At 36.2% G+C, this 17,453-nt stretch overlaps 1 protein-coding gene across 1 annotated transcript in view; it reads left to right on the top strand.

The window, feature by feature from the left end:
• Nucleotides 1–17,453, top strand: part of ABCC4 (ATP binding cassette subfamily C member 4) — a 286,747-nt gene that overhangs the window by 96,652 nt on the left and 172,642 nt on the right. Inside the window, exons 8-13 of the mRNA XM_036757037.1 lie at nt 2,570–2,819; nt 4,075–4,176; nt 6,566–6,655; nt 10,221–10,412; nt 15,177–15,271; nt 15,862–15,948. Of these exons, the coding sequence (XP_036612932.1) occupies nt 2,570–2,819; nt 4,075–4,176; nt 6,566–6,655; nt 10,221–10,412; nt 15,177–15,271; nt 15,862–15,948 (816 nt within the window). The remainder of the gene's footprint in view (nt 1–2,569; nt 2,820–4,074; nt 4,177–6,565; nt 6,656–10,220; nt 10,413–15,176; nt 15,272–15,861; nt 15,949–17,453) is intronic.

Below are 17,453 nucleotides of genomic sequence, written 5' to 3'. Positions count from 1 at the left end.
CTTTTCCAATTGGTTGATTTTACCTCTCAGGGTGTTATTTTCTCTATTTAGATTCTGAATCTCCATAGCCATTTCGCCAATCTTATTCTTTAGGGACTTGATTTCATCAGTGAATTTTTTTCCATTTTTTTCCATTTTTTCCATTTTTTCTTTTACCTCCCTAATTTGATTTTTAAAATCCTCCTTTAGCTCTTCCAGTAATGCTTTTTTGGCTTGAGACCAGTTCACATTACCTTTTGAGGTATCAGATGTGGGTATAGTGTCATTGCTGTCCTCTTCCAAGTTGGTATTTTGATCATGCATGTCTCCATAAAAAGAATCAATGGTCCTCGGTTTTTTTGTGTTCTTCTTCATGTTGGTTGATCTTTTCCCGCCTTTACAATAAATTTCTGCTTTTGGGGCTCAGGGCTCTCTGTCTCTGCTTTCTTATTCTGGGGATTGTAAGTCTAGTTGTTGGCTTTGTGAATTATAGCCTTCAGTTTCCTGAGATGTGGGGGAGGGTTCTGGCTGCCTGATGTCTCTTTCCCTAGGGTTGCTCTCCAGCACTGTTGCTCTTCAGCAATGGTCTCAGCTCTTTGTTGTTTGAGCTGGTGTCTGGCACTTCCCCTGGGGGAGCAAGAGTATGTCTGGGCTCCTGGAGTTGACCCCTGCTGGCTCTGCCTCTCTGGGACTCAGGAACTCCTACTACTCGGCTACTGAAGCCCCACTTTTGTCTCTTCTATTCCAGCATTCTTTTTTTTCCCAAGGAATTCTCTGGGTGAGGGGGGGAGGGATTGGAGCCATTTACCTGGCCATTATGTCTCCTGGAAGTTCAAGAAGACCTGTTTCATACCTTTGGGCTGCAAGCCTCAGGAGCTGATGTCTCATGGCCGGTGGTGTTGTGCTGCTGCCTCTCTCTCTCGATTCCACAGACTGCCGTCCTGTGTTGGGAGGCCTGGGGATCTCTGCTGGTTTCGGCCACCCAGCTTTCTCCCAGCCTGTCTCCCACATGGGTTTCCCTGCCAGCCGCTTCCGCTTTGGCTGTTCATCATTTCTTATAGCACAATAGTATTATATTACATTCATATATCACAACTTATTTAGCCATTCCCCAACTGATGAGCATCCTCTCAATTTCCAGTTCTTTGCCACCACAAAAAGAGCTGCTATAAGTATTTCTGAACATGTCTGGCTGGTACTTTTCCCATTTGTATGATCTCTTTGGGATACAGACGTAGAAGTGTTATTGCTGGGTCAGAAAGTATGCACAGTTTTATTGTCCTTTGTGCATAAGTGAACTTGGGCTTTTTTGAAATATTATGATAACTTTTATTTCTGAACATGACTGCTTTTCTTTGTTAATTTTAGGTATTTTATTTTATGCATTTAAAAATATTATTTTCAGAAGAGTCTGTAGGTTTCACCAGATTGACACAGGAGTCCCTGACACAAAAGAGTTTTGTTTTAAGCCATGCCACGTTATTCCATTTTTTTAAAATACAGCTCTGATAGTTAGAAATTTTTTAATTGTGGTGAACCAAGTTCTGCATCCTTTTTTTCCCTCATTGGTTCTAGCTGTGCCTTTTGAAAAGGCTTTGTTAAAAAAAAAAGAGAGAAACTTTCTTCCAGATAACATCCCCACTAAATATTTGAAGACAATTATTTCAGCCCTCACTAAGTTTTCTTTTTTTACCTACCTGATATTTTCATTTTCTTTTTCTTTTTTTTAATCTACTGGTAAATTTTGAAAAAGAGTTGTAGTAGATTGAATAGGAGACACCATGCTTCCTGGGGTTAAATCTTGGCTCTGCCGTCTGTTTGACCTTAGACAAGTCAGTTAATCTCTTTATGCTTCAGGTTTTTTAATCTACAAAATGAGAAAATTGAACCAAATGGCTTACTAAGTAGTTTTCCACCTCTAAATTTATGACTTATTTTTATTACCTTTCTAGTCCTAAACCCTGTGATCCAAAGTCAATTTAAAAAAATGACTTCCCCTTTCCTTGGCTTTACTTAGAGTTGGAAGAGACCTTTAGATGCCATCCACTATAATTTCCCTCCTCATTCAGTATTTTCCTCTATTAAACCTCCCACTATATAGTTATGTAGCTTCTGCTTAAATATTTCCCATGGTGGCAACTCATTGTTTTTAGTGGTAGACCATAATGTTAGTTATTAGAAAGTTTTAATTTTCCAAAATCTGATTCCTTTATGATATGCTCACCTAGTTTCAATTTAAGCATATTAATTGTATACTTTCTTATTTGATCAGTTTTTATGTGAAATTTCTGTTTTGGAAGTTAAGTAGGAAACAGTTAAATTTTCTATTCCCTCCATTTTACTCATCATCTCATGAAATTTCCTTACATATTAAGAAAATACTTATTTGATTTTATGCATAAGCTGAATGTTTGTTAACTGTTTCCATAGCTGTTTTAGCTTGGAATCTTCTACAAGTAAGGAACTATTTGTTTAACCTGCTCTATGCTCAGTCCACCAAAGTGCTACATTAAAAAAGATAGAGTATCTTTATATCTGAAGGTGGATATCAGTATTATATTTATGAGCTATCTTTTGCTCTCTCTTTCAGGAAGGAAATCTCCAAGATTCTTAAAAGCTCCTACCTCAGAGGGATGAATTTGGCATCCTTCTTTGTTGCAAGCAAAATAATTGTGTTTGTGACTTTTACCACCTACGTGCTCCTTGGAAATCCCATCTCTGCCAGTCGAGTATTTGTTGCTGTGACATTGTATGGTGCAGTGAGGGTGACTGTTACACTGTTCTTTCCGTCAGCCATTGAGAGAATGTCCGAAGCCATTATCAGCATACAAAGAATCAAGGTTTATTGAACAATTAGTCTTAACTTTTCTGCATTTTGGAATGTATTTTTAAAACATCATGACACCTCATTGATACATGATCAATGTAAATAAAATATAAAGGCCAGCTTTCTGGATAGATGAAATATATCCAGTTAAATACCAAAACTGGCTTTATTTTCACCATTTTTAGTGGAAGTCTTTCTCGGATGAATCATACATGTTCCTACACTCTTAAGCAGAGTATACAGTATAGATCTTAATCTTTTGGTGACTTTGTATCATCACCATTACAGAAATCGCTATATGTTGCTCCATACTAATGGTTAATGAGTTGTGTTTTGCTCATTTGTGAAGTTTGAATTCTTTTGTCTTTTATGGTTTTTCTGTCTTTTTTGCTCTCTGACTATTAGCTCTCCCTTCTTGATTATTTTTAGTTACTCACCTTTTTCAACCTGTTCCTCCCCCTAACTACACTTTTGATTTGCTAATTTTGATTTACTCTGGTCTTGGGGAAAATATCAAAGAAGAGACAAATGAGCTCTGAATACGCATCTGAAGGTTTCTCTTCTGAGTACTTTTATTGCTTAATTTAATTCAATTCAGCACACATAAATCTCTCTTAACCACTGTGGACTTCAGTTTCTTCATGTGCAAAACAAGGATAATTAGTAGTATCTATAGTGCCTAGTATAGTGCCTTGCACAAAAGAGGCACTTGAAATTGAATTTCTTGTCTTTAGTGTATCCAGCACAACCAATTTGCATTTCTGTACATATTTTAATCATTAGATACCACCTTCAGTGTATTATTTTTCAAAAAGTGAAGCTAACATTTCAACAGATTTCTAAATTGTGGTTATGTTTGACTAGGGAGGAATTTTCTGATGCTATTGGAAACCTTAATATATTTTAAAATCATAATGATATTAAAAATACTTCTGTACATGATTTGTCTGTAGAACACCAGAAAGGTGAAGGTGCTTGTTAGTAATAAATTACCTTTATAAAAATGTATACTTTCTGTAGATTGTATAGTACACTTAGAGAATATTTGTCATCATTAATGAATGATATACGTCATTTTGTTTTAGTAATTGAGCATACAGGTAAATGTTCATTTGAAAAGTTATATAATTCATAAAATATCTGTCCAGATTCTGGCAACATCCATATTTCATGAAATTTGTTAATTCTTTGAAGAATTTTTTCCTATTATTTTTCCTTATTTTATTTTTACATTTTGGGGTAATTTCTCTATATTTCTCTCTCTTTAGAAATTCTTAATACTTGATGAAATATCCCAGGCCAACATACAACTAGTGAAGGATGAAAAAGCTGTGGTTCATGTTCAAGACTTTACCAGTTATTGGGATAAGGTAATGGACACAAAGCAGAAATTAAACCTTTAGGCACTAGAATATGGATTAATTTCATATTGAATTTTGATAATCTTCCCATAGACTTCAGTTCTAACAGCATGAAATTGTTTGCTTAGAAATGTATTCTCAGCCTTCTATCCCTTCTGTCTGCCCAACCACCCAGCCAAATGTTTTTGTGAATGGAAAGTGATTTTAGGACCACTTTACACAGCCATGCTTTCCTAACTACAAAGTGGAGAAAAACTTAATGAAAAACTTTAATTGAGTTCTAGAATTCGTGTAGATGATGACCAATGACTGACTGAGTGATAGATTATTGAAGCTTCTGTGTCTTACAATTTAGAGCTGGAAAGGTCTTATCTAGTCCAACTCCCTCATCTTATAGATGGGGAAAAAAGGAATGTTTAAGTGATTTATCCAAAGTCTCACAGATAGTCAGGGATTTGAAACTCTAGGTCTGCTGACCCAGGATCTATGCCACACAGTCAACCAATAAGTCTGGTATTTTGGGTATTGCTTACTTCCAGACACAGGATTCTTAGTTTAAATTTAAGATTATATGGTATTTGTCTACACCAATTCAATCAATTATGTAAGTATTTATTAAGTAAATACAATGTTGCCAAGCACATACCTTTTATCCCATGATGGTGGGGAAACAAACAACAACAAAAGACAGTCCCTGCTCTCAGTTGGGTTACATTCCATCAAGAGTATGCACATATGGATATATAAAAATTACATAATGATGAGAGACGCTGTTAGCAGACCAGGACCGTCCTCATTTTCACACATACTGGTATGTTTTGAAATTCTTAAGGGGCCATGATCTGGAGTTTTAGTTTCAAATTATTAAATGTATGTGAAGAAATCAGAATTCTAAAAGGGTGCTCTGCGTGAATGGCTTTTAGTTAGATCAGGGGTTCTTAACTTCTGCTAGTCTGGTGAAGTCTATGGACCGCTTTTCACAATAACATTTTTAGATGCATACAGTTAAATACATTTGATGACAAAGGAAACCCATTATATTCACATAGTTATAAAATTTTTAAGAAGTCCAGAGGTTCCCGATTTGGAACCTGGAACACTAAGATATAAAATACTGTATATAAATAATAAGCTAGGTTATCCATATCACAATAGGTCCCTGATTTTCTTTGTACTAGGATAAACAGCACTGTTAATTGATTTAGCTTTGAACTTCATAACATATTATCAGATTTTTCTTTAGCCTCTGTTTTGTTGACTTAGCTAATGCAAAGTTAAAACTAACAGCCTTAGATAGGAACCCCAGATGTGTTTCCATTTTTTTGAGAAACATGTTATAGTAGACATTTTTTCTAAATGACATCAAGGAGCCAGTTGCTGATTGTATTATGTCAACTCTAGATATTTTACATTTCTACAGAATGCCTATTTACAGTGGGCTCTTTGTCGTGGACAGATACTACCAATTAATAGATACAATAGCTAATGTTTGGGGCCCAGGAATAAATAGAATAGGATAAAACTTAGAATAAAAATCAAAAGGATATCTAATCCAGTCCCCTCATTTTACTGATGAGGGGTACATAATCAGAGGTAGGATTTGAACTCAGGTCCTCGGACCCCAGACCCAATGTTCCAACTGCATTTAGACAGCTTTATCAGATTCCTTTCATTCCTGAACCTGATTTTCTGTTTTAATCACAGAAGTCCATTTGTGGGTGTTTACTTACTATCACCACTTTTGACAAGTAAAGTACTTAGCATTGCAGAGAATAATTATCATATAAATAAAATTTAAGCCGATCTATTGGTTTAAAATTATTTATAATCTTTTGAGAGGCAGAGCTTTAAAGTGTTCTCATGCTGCCATCTAGTGGAGATAGTTGAGATATAAAGCTGACTGAAAAAAATCAGAGTCAATATGACAACTCTCTGGTTATTATTAATAATTAATTTGTAGAGGGATCAAGTTGCACCATTTTGGGACTTTTACATAGAACTTTCCTGACAACAGTCCTGTGAGGTAGGTGTGACAAGTATTACGTAGGAAACCTTTATTTTGAGGGGTTTTATTTGTTAGATACTTTTGTGCTTTGAGTAAACCCTGAGGTTATGTGGGAGGTTAGTAAAAGAAGAGAACTTGTTTAGAATGGATATGAAATACACCATTGCTTTTAACATTTAACTTAACTCACATAGAAATATTTCTGTAAATTAATTTAGTTTCTGAAAATTTGTCCTCTCTGACTTAATGATATTTGACATCTGTGGATATCTATTTGATAATTAGCTTAATTTTAAACATAGAATTCTTATATTTTGTGCCCCTATAGCCCCAAGTTTCATAAAAAAGACTGATTATTGATTTGAATACATTTTGGTCAACTTTTATTTGTAGGCATCAGAAATCCCAACTCTCCAAGACGTTTCCTTTACTGTCCGGCCAAGGGAACTGTTGGCTGTGGTTGGACCTGTGGGATCTGGCAAAGTGAGTTTTAATGTATTGTGGCTGCTTGTCATAATACTGTTTTCTGTATTACTTCACTCTTGTTTCTTGAACCAAAAGTCTACTGTTCCATAGGTTATCATTTCTGAAAGGTAGGTCTTTTCTAGCCCAGAACTGAATCCCTCAAGTGCCTGTCAGGGAAGGACTCATGTTTGCTCTGTGAGGACCTGGAGGAAGGCAGGTGCCAGCTTAAATTATGGAAGAATTATGGTTTACCTCCCCAGTTGAAGGAAGTCCCTCTTCCCTGGAGGTCTTCATGGGTAGGAGAGGTTGAGGATATGGTAGGAATTAGACTAAATAGCCTTTGAAATGCATTCCAACTCTAAAATTACAAAGAGCCCACTTCAGCCTTAATATTAGGGAAAGCTTCTTTACAATTAGAGCTGTCAGAAAAGTGCGGTGGGTTACCTCACTAGGTGGTAGAGTCCCTATAGTGAACATTCCTTTCATGTAATAGTTGGACTAGAAGGAGCCCGAGGTCTCTCCTAACCTTCAAATTCCGTGATTCTGCAAATTCTGCTGAAGAAGCCCAGAGATTATAGACAGCTTATTGTTTTAAAAAGTTTTTAATGAATGTTTTGTGTTTTCCTGTATCCTTCACCCTCCCCTCTCCAGAAGCAACTTTTTAAAATTAATTTTTAAAATTGGTTGTACATAATTTTCTGATGGGAAAACCTACTATTATGTTTTCCTTCAATATGTGTAAAAATGAAATAAACAATAAAAGAATAATTTTTTAAAGAGTTGGGAAACTACCCCTTCACCTCACCCAGCAAAACCAGCACATAGGAAAAAGGGACATTGTATGCAATTTTCCACACCTGTAGACTCATATCTCTGTAGAGAAATGGGAACGGAGGTATATTTTCATATCTTTTGGGGACAAGCTTATTCTTTGTAATTTAATAATATTTACTTTTGATTGTTTTATGGTATAGTCTTTAAATTTATGTGGTTGTAGTCATTGGGCAGATTGCTTTCTTACTCTGCTTATCTTACATGAGTTAGTACAAATCTTTTCCACGTTTCTCTGTATTCATCACTGTTCATCATTTCTCATAGCACAGTAATATCCCACTACATTCATATGTCTTAGTTTGTGTAGGCATTCCCCAACAGATGAGCATGTACTTTGTTTCCAGGTCCTTGCTATCATAAAAAGTGTTCAGGGGTTTTCTTTCGGGAGAATAGACCCCTGCTCTTACAATTCTTTACGTAAGGTACAAATCCAACTCAGTAAGAGCCATTTGCTTGAAAAAATTTACTTAGAATTTGTACATAGATAGGTCATCAGATAAGGATGCCCTTTACCCTTGGTCGTCTCTGAAACTCTCTTCCCCTACTGCTATCACTTGGGTTTTCTCTCCCTGCTCATTATTGCCTGGAACCACACCCTCTGCTTTCTCCTCAGCACCCATGCTTCTTTCTATTCACCCAGTTGGATTCGAAACAGAACAATATAACTTTTTAAAATTAAATTTTACTTTTATCAATCTCTCCCTTCCATATCCCACTCATTGTGACATAAAACTCTGGTTATATACACATATACATACACGCATACATACACATATTTTCACATATAAATTGTGCACTGTATATGTGTATATTTAAAATATGTTTCGGGGCAGCTAGGTGGCACAGTAGATAGAGTGTTGGCCCTAGAGTCAGGAGGACCTGAGTTCAAATCTGGCCTCAGACACTTACTAGCTATGTGGTCATTTAACTCTGTTTGCCTCAGTTCCTCACCTGGAGAAAGAAATGGCAAACCATTCAAGTGTCTTTGTCAAGAAAGCCCCAAGTGGGGTCACAGAGAGTCAGAAATGACTGAAGCGATTCAGCCGGAACAACAAAATATTATATATAGATCTATAAGTCTTTATCCGTATCCATCTTATCTATCTATTTATACATTGGTCATGACAAAAAACAATGTCCCAGGTGCCTCTCTTTCAAAAGGTCAGTAGCATGTTTCATCACCCGCCCGGAATAGCATTATAGATAGAAAGGAGGAAGCTGAGGAACAGAGCTATTGAAAGCTCTTCCTACTTCCTCGCAGATCCACGATGTTCCCTTGATCCCCGAACCTCACCTTTCTGTCCCACCCCTGAGTCTACAGTGGGATTATGTCGTTCTTTCAAGGCCATAAAAAGGAGTTATGCAAGAAGTTATTGAAAACACTGATCAGAAGCCGCTGATGGTAACGATGGAAAGGAAAGCAGACCAGGGTTTATTTGGGAACCCAAGGTCTGTTTGGGAGAAGAAGGAAGTGGTAATAGGGAAGCAAGACCAGGATGAATATCTCTAGGAGTTTACCACCTAAATCTTTTAGCCCTGACCCCAAGGTTTCTGTGCCATCCATGGACCTTGCCTGCTTCCTTTAGTGACTTTCCCTTTCCCCATTTCAATTTCCCACAGCCTCCACCCTTTTGGAGCCCTCGTTCTTGACCATGGGTCTACCAGCCGTGGGTTAGAGGTAGCAGAACCCCAGCTTCCGCTCCTTGGCATGTCAGTAGGGTGCCAGGAAAGGGACTTCCCTACTTTGTGTTTCATCTTCCAGTGTGGCACGCCACATAGGAACTGTTTGAGTGTTTCTCTGTACAAATATCATAACAAATGGCAGATTGATTCTATATATTGTTAATACATAAGGATCAGTAAGATGGTCTGACAGCCTAGCCACTATGCAAAAGGGTTTCTGTGGGACAACTCAATCACCATTGCCAACAGCTGACTAAAAACCTTTTGAATGATAGCCCGTTTATAAGTTTGGCTCAGCCAATATACAAGAGCATATATGGAGGGCCAGGAGTACACCTAAAATTATATAATCAGTCATAGAGATTATCTAGTCCAATCTTCTTCATCTTAAAAGTGAGGAAACCGAAGGCAGTATTTTTTTTAAGCCATAAGAAATGGAAATCCAAACTCAGAGAACATAGATTAGGGAATGATTATGCTGTGAGTACCTTTTCACAAGTTTTGTTGTTTACAAAATTAAATTGCTTTACAAAATGTCCTGCGGATAGCTATAGAATTAGTAGACCCAGAACATTAAAAGTATCATTTGATTTGGTTGCAATTTTGGAAGAAACATCTATTACATTAAGTTAAGGACTCTTGTATAGTAGGTATCATCTGCCTTAAGATATAATATGTGCAATAGAAGTGCACAGGATGTACCTGAGGTTCTAGCCAAGAATATCCAGGCAGTATTACTTTCAGCAAAAATCAGCCTTTTAATCAGCAAAGTGGTTTTAGGTAGAGTCTATAATTTGTGTTTTGGAATTGTAATTCATTTTTATTGTTGTATTTAAACAAGCAATGGGTTACTTTGTCGATCGAGATATGTCCCCTATTACCATTTTCAAAATGTTCAACTTACCATTTTTTCACCATTAAAGAAAGTAAACATTGAAACATTGACCTTGTGCTCAGGCTGGAAAAGTAGTGTAGATGAAAAAGCCGAGCTAATGTTTTCCAGTAATTTATATACAGTCATTCTTCTTTTATGGTCACTATATGACTTGGTTAATTTTTTTTTCAGTCTTCTCTTTTAAGTGCTGTGCTTGGTGAACTGCCGAAGTATAAGGGATTGGTCAATGTAAAAGGAACAATTGCCTATGTTTCTCAGCAACCCTGGGTATTTTCAGGAACTGTTCGAAGTAACATTTTATTTGGGAAAAGCTATGATAAGGAAAAGTATGACAAAGTAATAAGGGCATGTGCCCTAAAAAAGGTAAGCTTTCATTTCATTTCATTTAGAATTGCTTGAATCCAACTTTGTACTGTTCTTTTTTTAACTCTCTTTTGTTTTTCTATCACCAGTGAAAGTGATAAAAGAACAAAAGATAATTTAAAAAAATTTCCCCTTCACTCTCTACTGTCCTATCCAAAGAACCATACCTAGTAAGAAAAATTAAAAGAGGAAGAGAGGGGGAAAGCACGTCAGCAAAACTGAAAATACTTACAATATTCCATACCCACAGTCTCCTACCTCTGCAAAGAAAGAGAGAGGTCCATTTTTTCATTTCGAATGACTGTTTTGTTTTAATTTACGAGGTTGAAAGAACCATTTTTTAAAAAAAAACATTTTTCAGATTACATGTGAAAACAGTTTTCAGCATTCATTTTTTTTTAAATTTTGAGTTCCAAATTCTTTCCTTCCCTTCCTCCTCTCTCCCCTCTTTGGTAAGGCAAGTAATTTGATGCAGATTATGCATGTGTAGTCATACAAAACATATTTCCATAGTAGCCATGTTGCGAAAGAAAATATAGAACCCCCCCTCCAAAAAAACCCCCAAAACCAAGAAAAATAACGTAAAAAAGGAATGCATGCTTTGATCTGTACTCAATCTCCATCTGTTCTTTCTCTGGGGATAGATAGCATTTTTCATCATAAGTCGTTCAGAATTGTCTTGGATCATTGTATTGCTGAGAACATTGAAAAGACCATCTTAAAAAAGTAACAAACAAATATAGTATCTATATTTGTGTTAAATAAGGCAAGTGGGGTTATGAAAGCTCATTTTTTAAAAAATCCTGTAATACTGCCTACATTCACTAGAGGGAGGTTTTGTGTTTCTAGAGGTTAGATCAAGTTTAATAGCAAAAGGCCAGGTTGGATATTTTGTGTTGCAATTAAATTTTAACAAAATTAATGATTTAACAAAATTGATGACAATCAAAGTATCATGAAAATAACATTGCAAAAATAGAAATTAGCTTATTGTGATCCTTTTCTTCAAATTAACACTTTTACATATTGTGTTCTTATGGATTTAAAATTCAGTGAATAATAGTGCTAAAGGGCTCTTTCCATTGGGTCTGGACAATGCAGTCTGGACATCCTGCTGTGCTTTTATGCTCTCTATGGAAAGGATTGGGCCTGAATTTCAAAGGTATAGTACAGAGGATGTTAAGCTAGCTTTGTGAAGAAACAGTTATTTTGTTTGCCTGGTGACTTTTGAGTATTGTAGAGAGTATCTGTTGAGTAGCATTTTATAACACTAAGGAGGTAAAGAGAGGCTATTTAACGTACATTTTATTAGGTTCGCCTTGACTTTTTTCTTTTATTCAGTGCAAAATTTACTTTGATATTTTCTTCTGATTAAATAATTAGTATGTTTTAAAGAAAGAGAGGAAATAATAAACAACACAGATCATTGAAGATGAGTGGAATAGAGTAACATAGCAACAAATGAATTTTTAAAAATCAGTAATTAATAGGTTGTCTTTACTGAAGAGAAGTGCAACTGTGTGCACTCTACTAAAATTATGATGCAAAAGAATATTGGAGCAGATGGAGCTGGGGCCATTGTATTGCAGTAAAAACATTTTTGCATCATAATTATTTGTCCCAATAATATTAATTACCAGCTTTTATATAATGCCTCAAGATTTACAAAGGGATTTTACACTTGTTACCTCAGTTGATTCTTTCAGCAATCTAGTAAGGTAGGTGCTATATTAGCTTCTTTTTCTAGATGGTGGAACTGAGGGGATATCGAGAATCTACGATTTACAGCTCAAGGACATGAGAACATTTTATGGGGCAGTGGCTGAAAGGGAGAAGAAGTGAATTGGAAGGGGAACAGTTGGGGACTGACACATTTTTCTACTTTCTAGTCTATTTTAACCCCAAAACCCTTCTGACTTTAAAGATAAGCTTACCTTTTATAACAAAAACAGTAGCTTCTGTTCTTTGAAATAAAAATAACGGTAACAGCTTTTATATAGCGCTTTAAGGTTTGCGAGGTGCTTTACAAATATCTCATTTGATCCTCATAATAACACCGGAAGGTATGTACTGTTATTATCACCATTTTGCAAATGAAGAAACTGAGGCAGACAGGTTAAGTTTCTTGCCCAGGGTCCTGTAGCTGGTAAATGTCTGAGGTAGGATTTGAATTGAGTTGTCCATTTTACCACCTAGCTGCTTATGTATCACATATGACTAGCCACTGTAAGTCATCATTATTCCTTTATCCTACTTTTGAATAAGCTCCTGCTTGTGGCTTGTGGCCAGGCTGAACTCATGGACTCTGGATGGATCTGCATCAACCACTGCTCGAGTTCAGTATTCCACTGTCCTTATTTATTTTCTTACTGAGGCCTCAGCCTGTGCTGCATTCAGAAAACGTTAATAGATGTCACCAGTGATGATTTTTAGTTCATTTGTTTGGCTTTATTTTTTTTGGAGGGGGGAAGGCAGGACAGTTGGGGATACGTGACTTGCCCAAGGTCACACAGCTAATGTGTCAGGTTTCTGAGGCTGCCTTTGAATTCAGGTCCTCCTGACTCCAGGGCCGGTGCTCTACTCGCTGTGCCATCTAGCTGCCCCTAGTTTGGCTTTAAAACTCAAGAAACACTTGGAATTTTAACCTTCTAGACATTATGTAGACTTGTGGATTCTCTTTGTTTCTAGGCCTTTAAAGTGAAATTTCCCCTGCCTGTAATTTCCAGGATCAGAAGTGATACATGTGAGCCTATGTAGACTAAAAACCTATAATATTAATGCTTTTCATTTTATTTTTAGCTTTCATTAGAATTTGGACATACCCTGATTTGTTTGAGGGCCTGGGATCCAATTTCTATCATCCACTAATTTTCAAATGAAAGTTTAGTATTTAATTGTATGCTATTATTCTAGTATTTGCAGTGACATTTCATTTTGAACTATCAAAGAAGTCAACTAGCATTTATTAAGCATTGGGGATACAAATAAAAGAGGAAAGATAGCCCCTGTCCTCAAGGAACTTACAGTCTAATGCCATTGCTTACCATACGGCTGACCTCTTTTTTAATTTAGGAGGATTCCCAAATAGCAGTATGGTACTGATTAGTAGACAATAATCACAAGAAAACCAGTTATTTTGCTCTAAAACTGTGGCTATTTTCTTTTTAAAATTTCTTTTTAATCTATGGAATAAAAAAATTTCTATAACATAGTATAATAAAATGATGATTGCACATGAAACTTCAAATCAATCATTTACAATTTACTATTTCTTTTACATACATAATAAAATTATCAGGTAAATTTCTTTTACCCTCGTTGGCTCTAGATATGGCTATCATTGGATGCAATTAGGTATGTCTGTGTAAACTTTTTCTATGCATACTGTTCACATATTCAAAACAAACTTGTTGTACTCCTCTTCTCTCCAGCCAACATCAAACACATATACTCACAAAACACAACGCACATTTTATTTTCTGTTTTCCACTTGTACAATTTACAAACCAAGAATAGTATGAATGGAAATTAGTATTGTGAGTTATTATGTGACTTCTTTATAGTCTCCTTTTCTTCTTTCATTGTTTAAAATAACACATTTATTCTAATACTATTTTAAGATAATTTTTGTAGTCATCTTAAAAGCCTGGAGTTTCCCTGATATTTTGATTTTTAGCAAACTATTGCAAATTTGGTGAAAACTAGTGCTACATCTTCCACTAAGCAGTATTGGCTAAGGACACCTCTTTTTTAATTAAGCATATTAGAAGTTCTGAACACATTTCAGATGACAATATTATAAACATAGCTAATTTTGAGTGCATCCAAATACATAAATGAATTCCAGTATGTAAGAATGTGCTAGTGTTACTTGAATTTTTGAGTTGAGAGATTTATATGTCTAGGTAACATTGGCCCATGTTGAAATTCCTTATGTTCTTATGAGAGATGAAAACACCACATTATCTTATATTTAATCTATGTATAATATTTCATCCCTAAGCACTTTTCAGAGATTTATAGGTAATACATATTCAAAAATCTAGCCTTGATATGTTCCTGTGTTTAATCTTTCCCCACGTATAACACTTGAATTTGGAAACACCTCTGGAGACCCCACAGGTACAGTGTTACTTCCCACATTTACTATATTCCTGCCAACTCTGACATTTTTCCTTTCTCAATGCCTCAAAAAATTATAGAATAGTCACAGTTGCATCTTTTAATTTTTCTTCTGTGAATCAGAGATGACTGTACCATTCCCCCCTCCTGATTTTTATGAGTAATAGCAAATAAAAATGATCATAAAGCACTCTGGCAATATAAAAGACTAGGTGATAATAAGTTAGATAGGGAGGCCAGTTCATTCACGGCTTGGTGTTTGAAAATAGAAGGAAGAGAAGTAATAAATTTCCACTTGTTTTCATATTGTCTCTATTTCAGTTACATTTGCGATTAACCATTGGAATCTCTATGTACTGACCTAAGTTGCTTCTCGGTAAATCATGAGAAATACAGAGTAAACACTCAGGATTTGGGATTTGAATCCGGGCTGTGCTGCTGTGTGTCCTTGGCCAAGTTTGCCTCAGTTTCTTCAACTGTAAAATAAGGATAATAAAAGTATTCGCCATACAGGGTTTTTGTGAGGATCAGATGAGATGGTATTTGTACTTAGCACAGTGCCTGCCCCTAGTAGGCGCTTTGTAAATGCTCATTCCCTTCCCAATTCCCAAATGTATAATTCCTTTCCTTTCTTTCTCATAGGATTTACAACTTTTAGAAGATGGTGACTTAACTCTGATAGGTGATCGGGGCACTACACTAAGTGGAGGACAGAAAGCTAGAATAAATCTAGCAAGGTAAGTAGTACGTTAGCAGTTTTTCTTTGACTCCAAGCTATGATTTTATCACTGTGGGAGACTCTGAATGAAGAAACTCCTACCAGTGGAGATAGGCACATATTCTCCAATTTAAGGTTTTGAGACTGGAACAGTGAGAGGTGAAGGGTCGCATGTCTTGTGTGTCCCAGAAGGGATTTGAACCCATTTCTTCTTGATGCTGTGGCAAGCCTTCTTGACCCAATACCACATTTTCTTTCTTCTGCGGCTACTTCAGCTATCGTTCTGATTTTATTTCTTGGAATAGGGATTACAGGTGGTATGGTGTGATGCTCAAGGAGCAGACAAGAAGCCGGGAGATTAGAGTAGTAGTAGTCCTGGCTTTGCCATTAGTTCATTCGATCTCAGGTCTTAGACAAATCACTTCAACTCTCTGACCCTCAGTTTCTCCATCTGTAAAAGAAAGATTGAACTAGAATTTGCTCCCAGATCTTAAAATACTCTGATTTTATGAATACGTTTTACTACTCTTTAATTGTTGCCATGGATTAGGCAAAAGGCAGTCATATTTATTTAATATCGTTGAGTCTGATGTCTCTTGTTTCTTTTAGAGCCGTGTATCAAGATGCAGATATCTATCTCCTTGACGATCCTCTCAGTGCAGTGGATGCAGAAGTTGGAAGGCACTTATTTGACCAGTAAGTTTTTGTTTCGAAAATAATTTGTTTTAGGTTTCAGTGATCTTCTAAGAGTAAATCTGGGCATCATTCTGTTTGACATGTCTGGTTTTAAAAAAGAACAATGCATTCCTTTGTTTTAGGAGAATTGTGGGATGATGACATGATGGCAAATAATTATTTTTTTCCTCTTTATTTTAAGATGGAAAAGGCATACCTTAGGGGCAAATAGATTCCAAGCTTAGGTTCTAGTCTGACCTACAATTTGTGGTCTAACTTAAAACACATCACTTATTTTTGCATCTCTTTACCATTTAAGAAAGTGATAGCCTAAACTGCTTACTGTCGAAGGGAGGGAGAAGAAAAGGAGATAGGGAGAGAATTTGGAATTCAAATTAAAAAAAAAAAACAAATGTTAAAAATTGTCTTTACATGTCATTGGGGGAAAAATAAAATATTATTTTTTTAAAAAGAGGAAGTGATAGCCAAGAAGACTTCAGAAGTAAAATAATGAATTTGTTCCACTTAAACTTTTAATTGGAATGAGGATAAATTACTACAATGGTATTTATTTCCATTTATACTTATAACTGGAGTGAGAATAAGTTATGAAAACACACTGTGTACCACCACTCTTCCAACTAAATGCCATCCCATCTCTGTCCTCCCCTTCACTGCTAAACAGTTTGGAAACTTCTCAGCACCTGCAATGGCTGTTTCTTCATCACTCCCTTCCTTCCTCCTTTAGCTACTTGCAATCTGGCTTTTCTACCTATACCACTCTTCTGAAACAGCCGCTTTAGAAGGCACCACTGCCTTCCTGACCACCAAAACTGTGGCCATTTCTCAGTCCCCATTCTGCTTGACATCTTTGTATTGTTGACTTCCCTCCTCTTCTGGAAACTCTTTTTTTAGAATGCCCATGCTGCCTCTCCTATCTTTTTAACTTCTTAGTGCTATCTTTTTTACTGTCTCCTTAAACTCTTCCTGATCCCTTAACTGTGGGCATTTTATAAGGTTCTTTTTTTAGATTGGCTTTGCTCCTCTTATTATATTTATTTCCATAACAGTCTTACTCATTCTCCTGTCTTCACCATCTATTTCTGCACGTGTGACTCCAGCCCTGCCTTAAGAGCTACCTGTTGGACATCTCTACTTGTATCAGTTATTGGCATCTTAAACTTGTTATGTTTGTACCAAAATCCATCATCCGTCTTTCTTAATCCATCCTTACTCCTGACTTCCTATCACTAATGAGAGTCCTGCCATGTTCTCAGTGATTCAGATTTGTAACTTCATATTCATCTTTGAGTTTTCCCTCCTTTAAATATCCAATCAATTACAAAGTCTTTTAAGCTCTTCCTCTATAAATTCCCTTGCAAGAGCTCATGCTGTGTGATAGCCAGTGATGGCCTTGGAGTCTGAAGGCCCTGCATTCAGGTCCCACAGAGTTGCTTTTTTAATCTGAGGAGTTCACTTAATCACTCAATGCTCCAGGTATCTCTCTAAGACTATAAGTTGGAGAG

This window comes from Trichosurus vulpecula, chromosome 4 (genome assembly GCF_011100635.1).
Source record: "Trichosurus vulpecula isolate mTriVul1 chromosome 4, mTriVul1.pri, whole genome shotgun sequence".
NCBI lineage: Eukaryota > Metazoa > Chordata > Mammalia > Diprotodontia > Phalangeridae > Trichosurus > Trichosurus vulpecula.
This window is presented reverse-complemented; position numbering and strand designations above follow the sequence as displayed.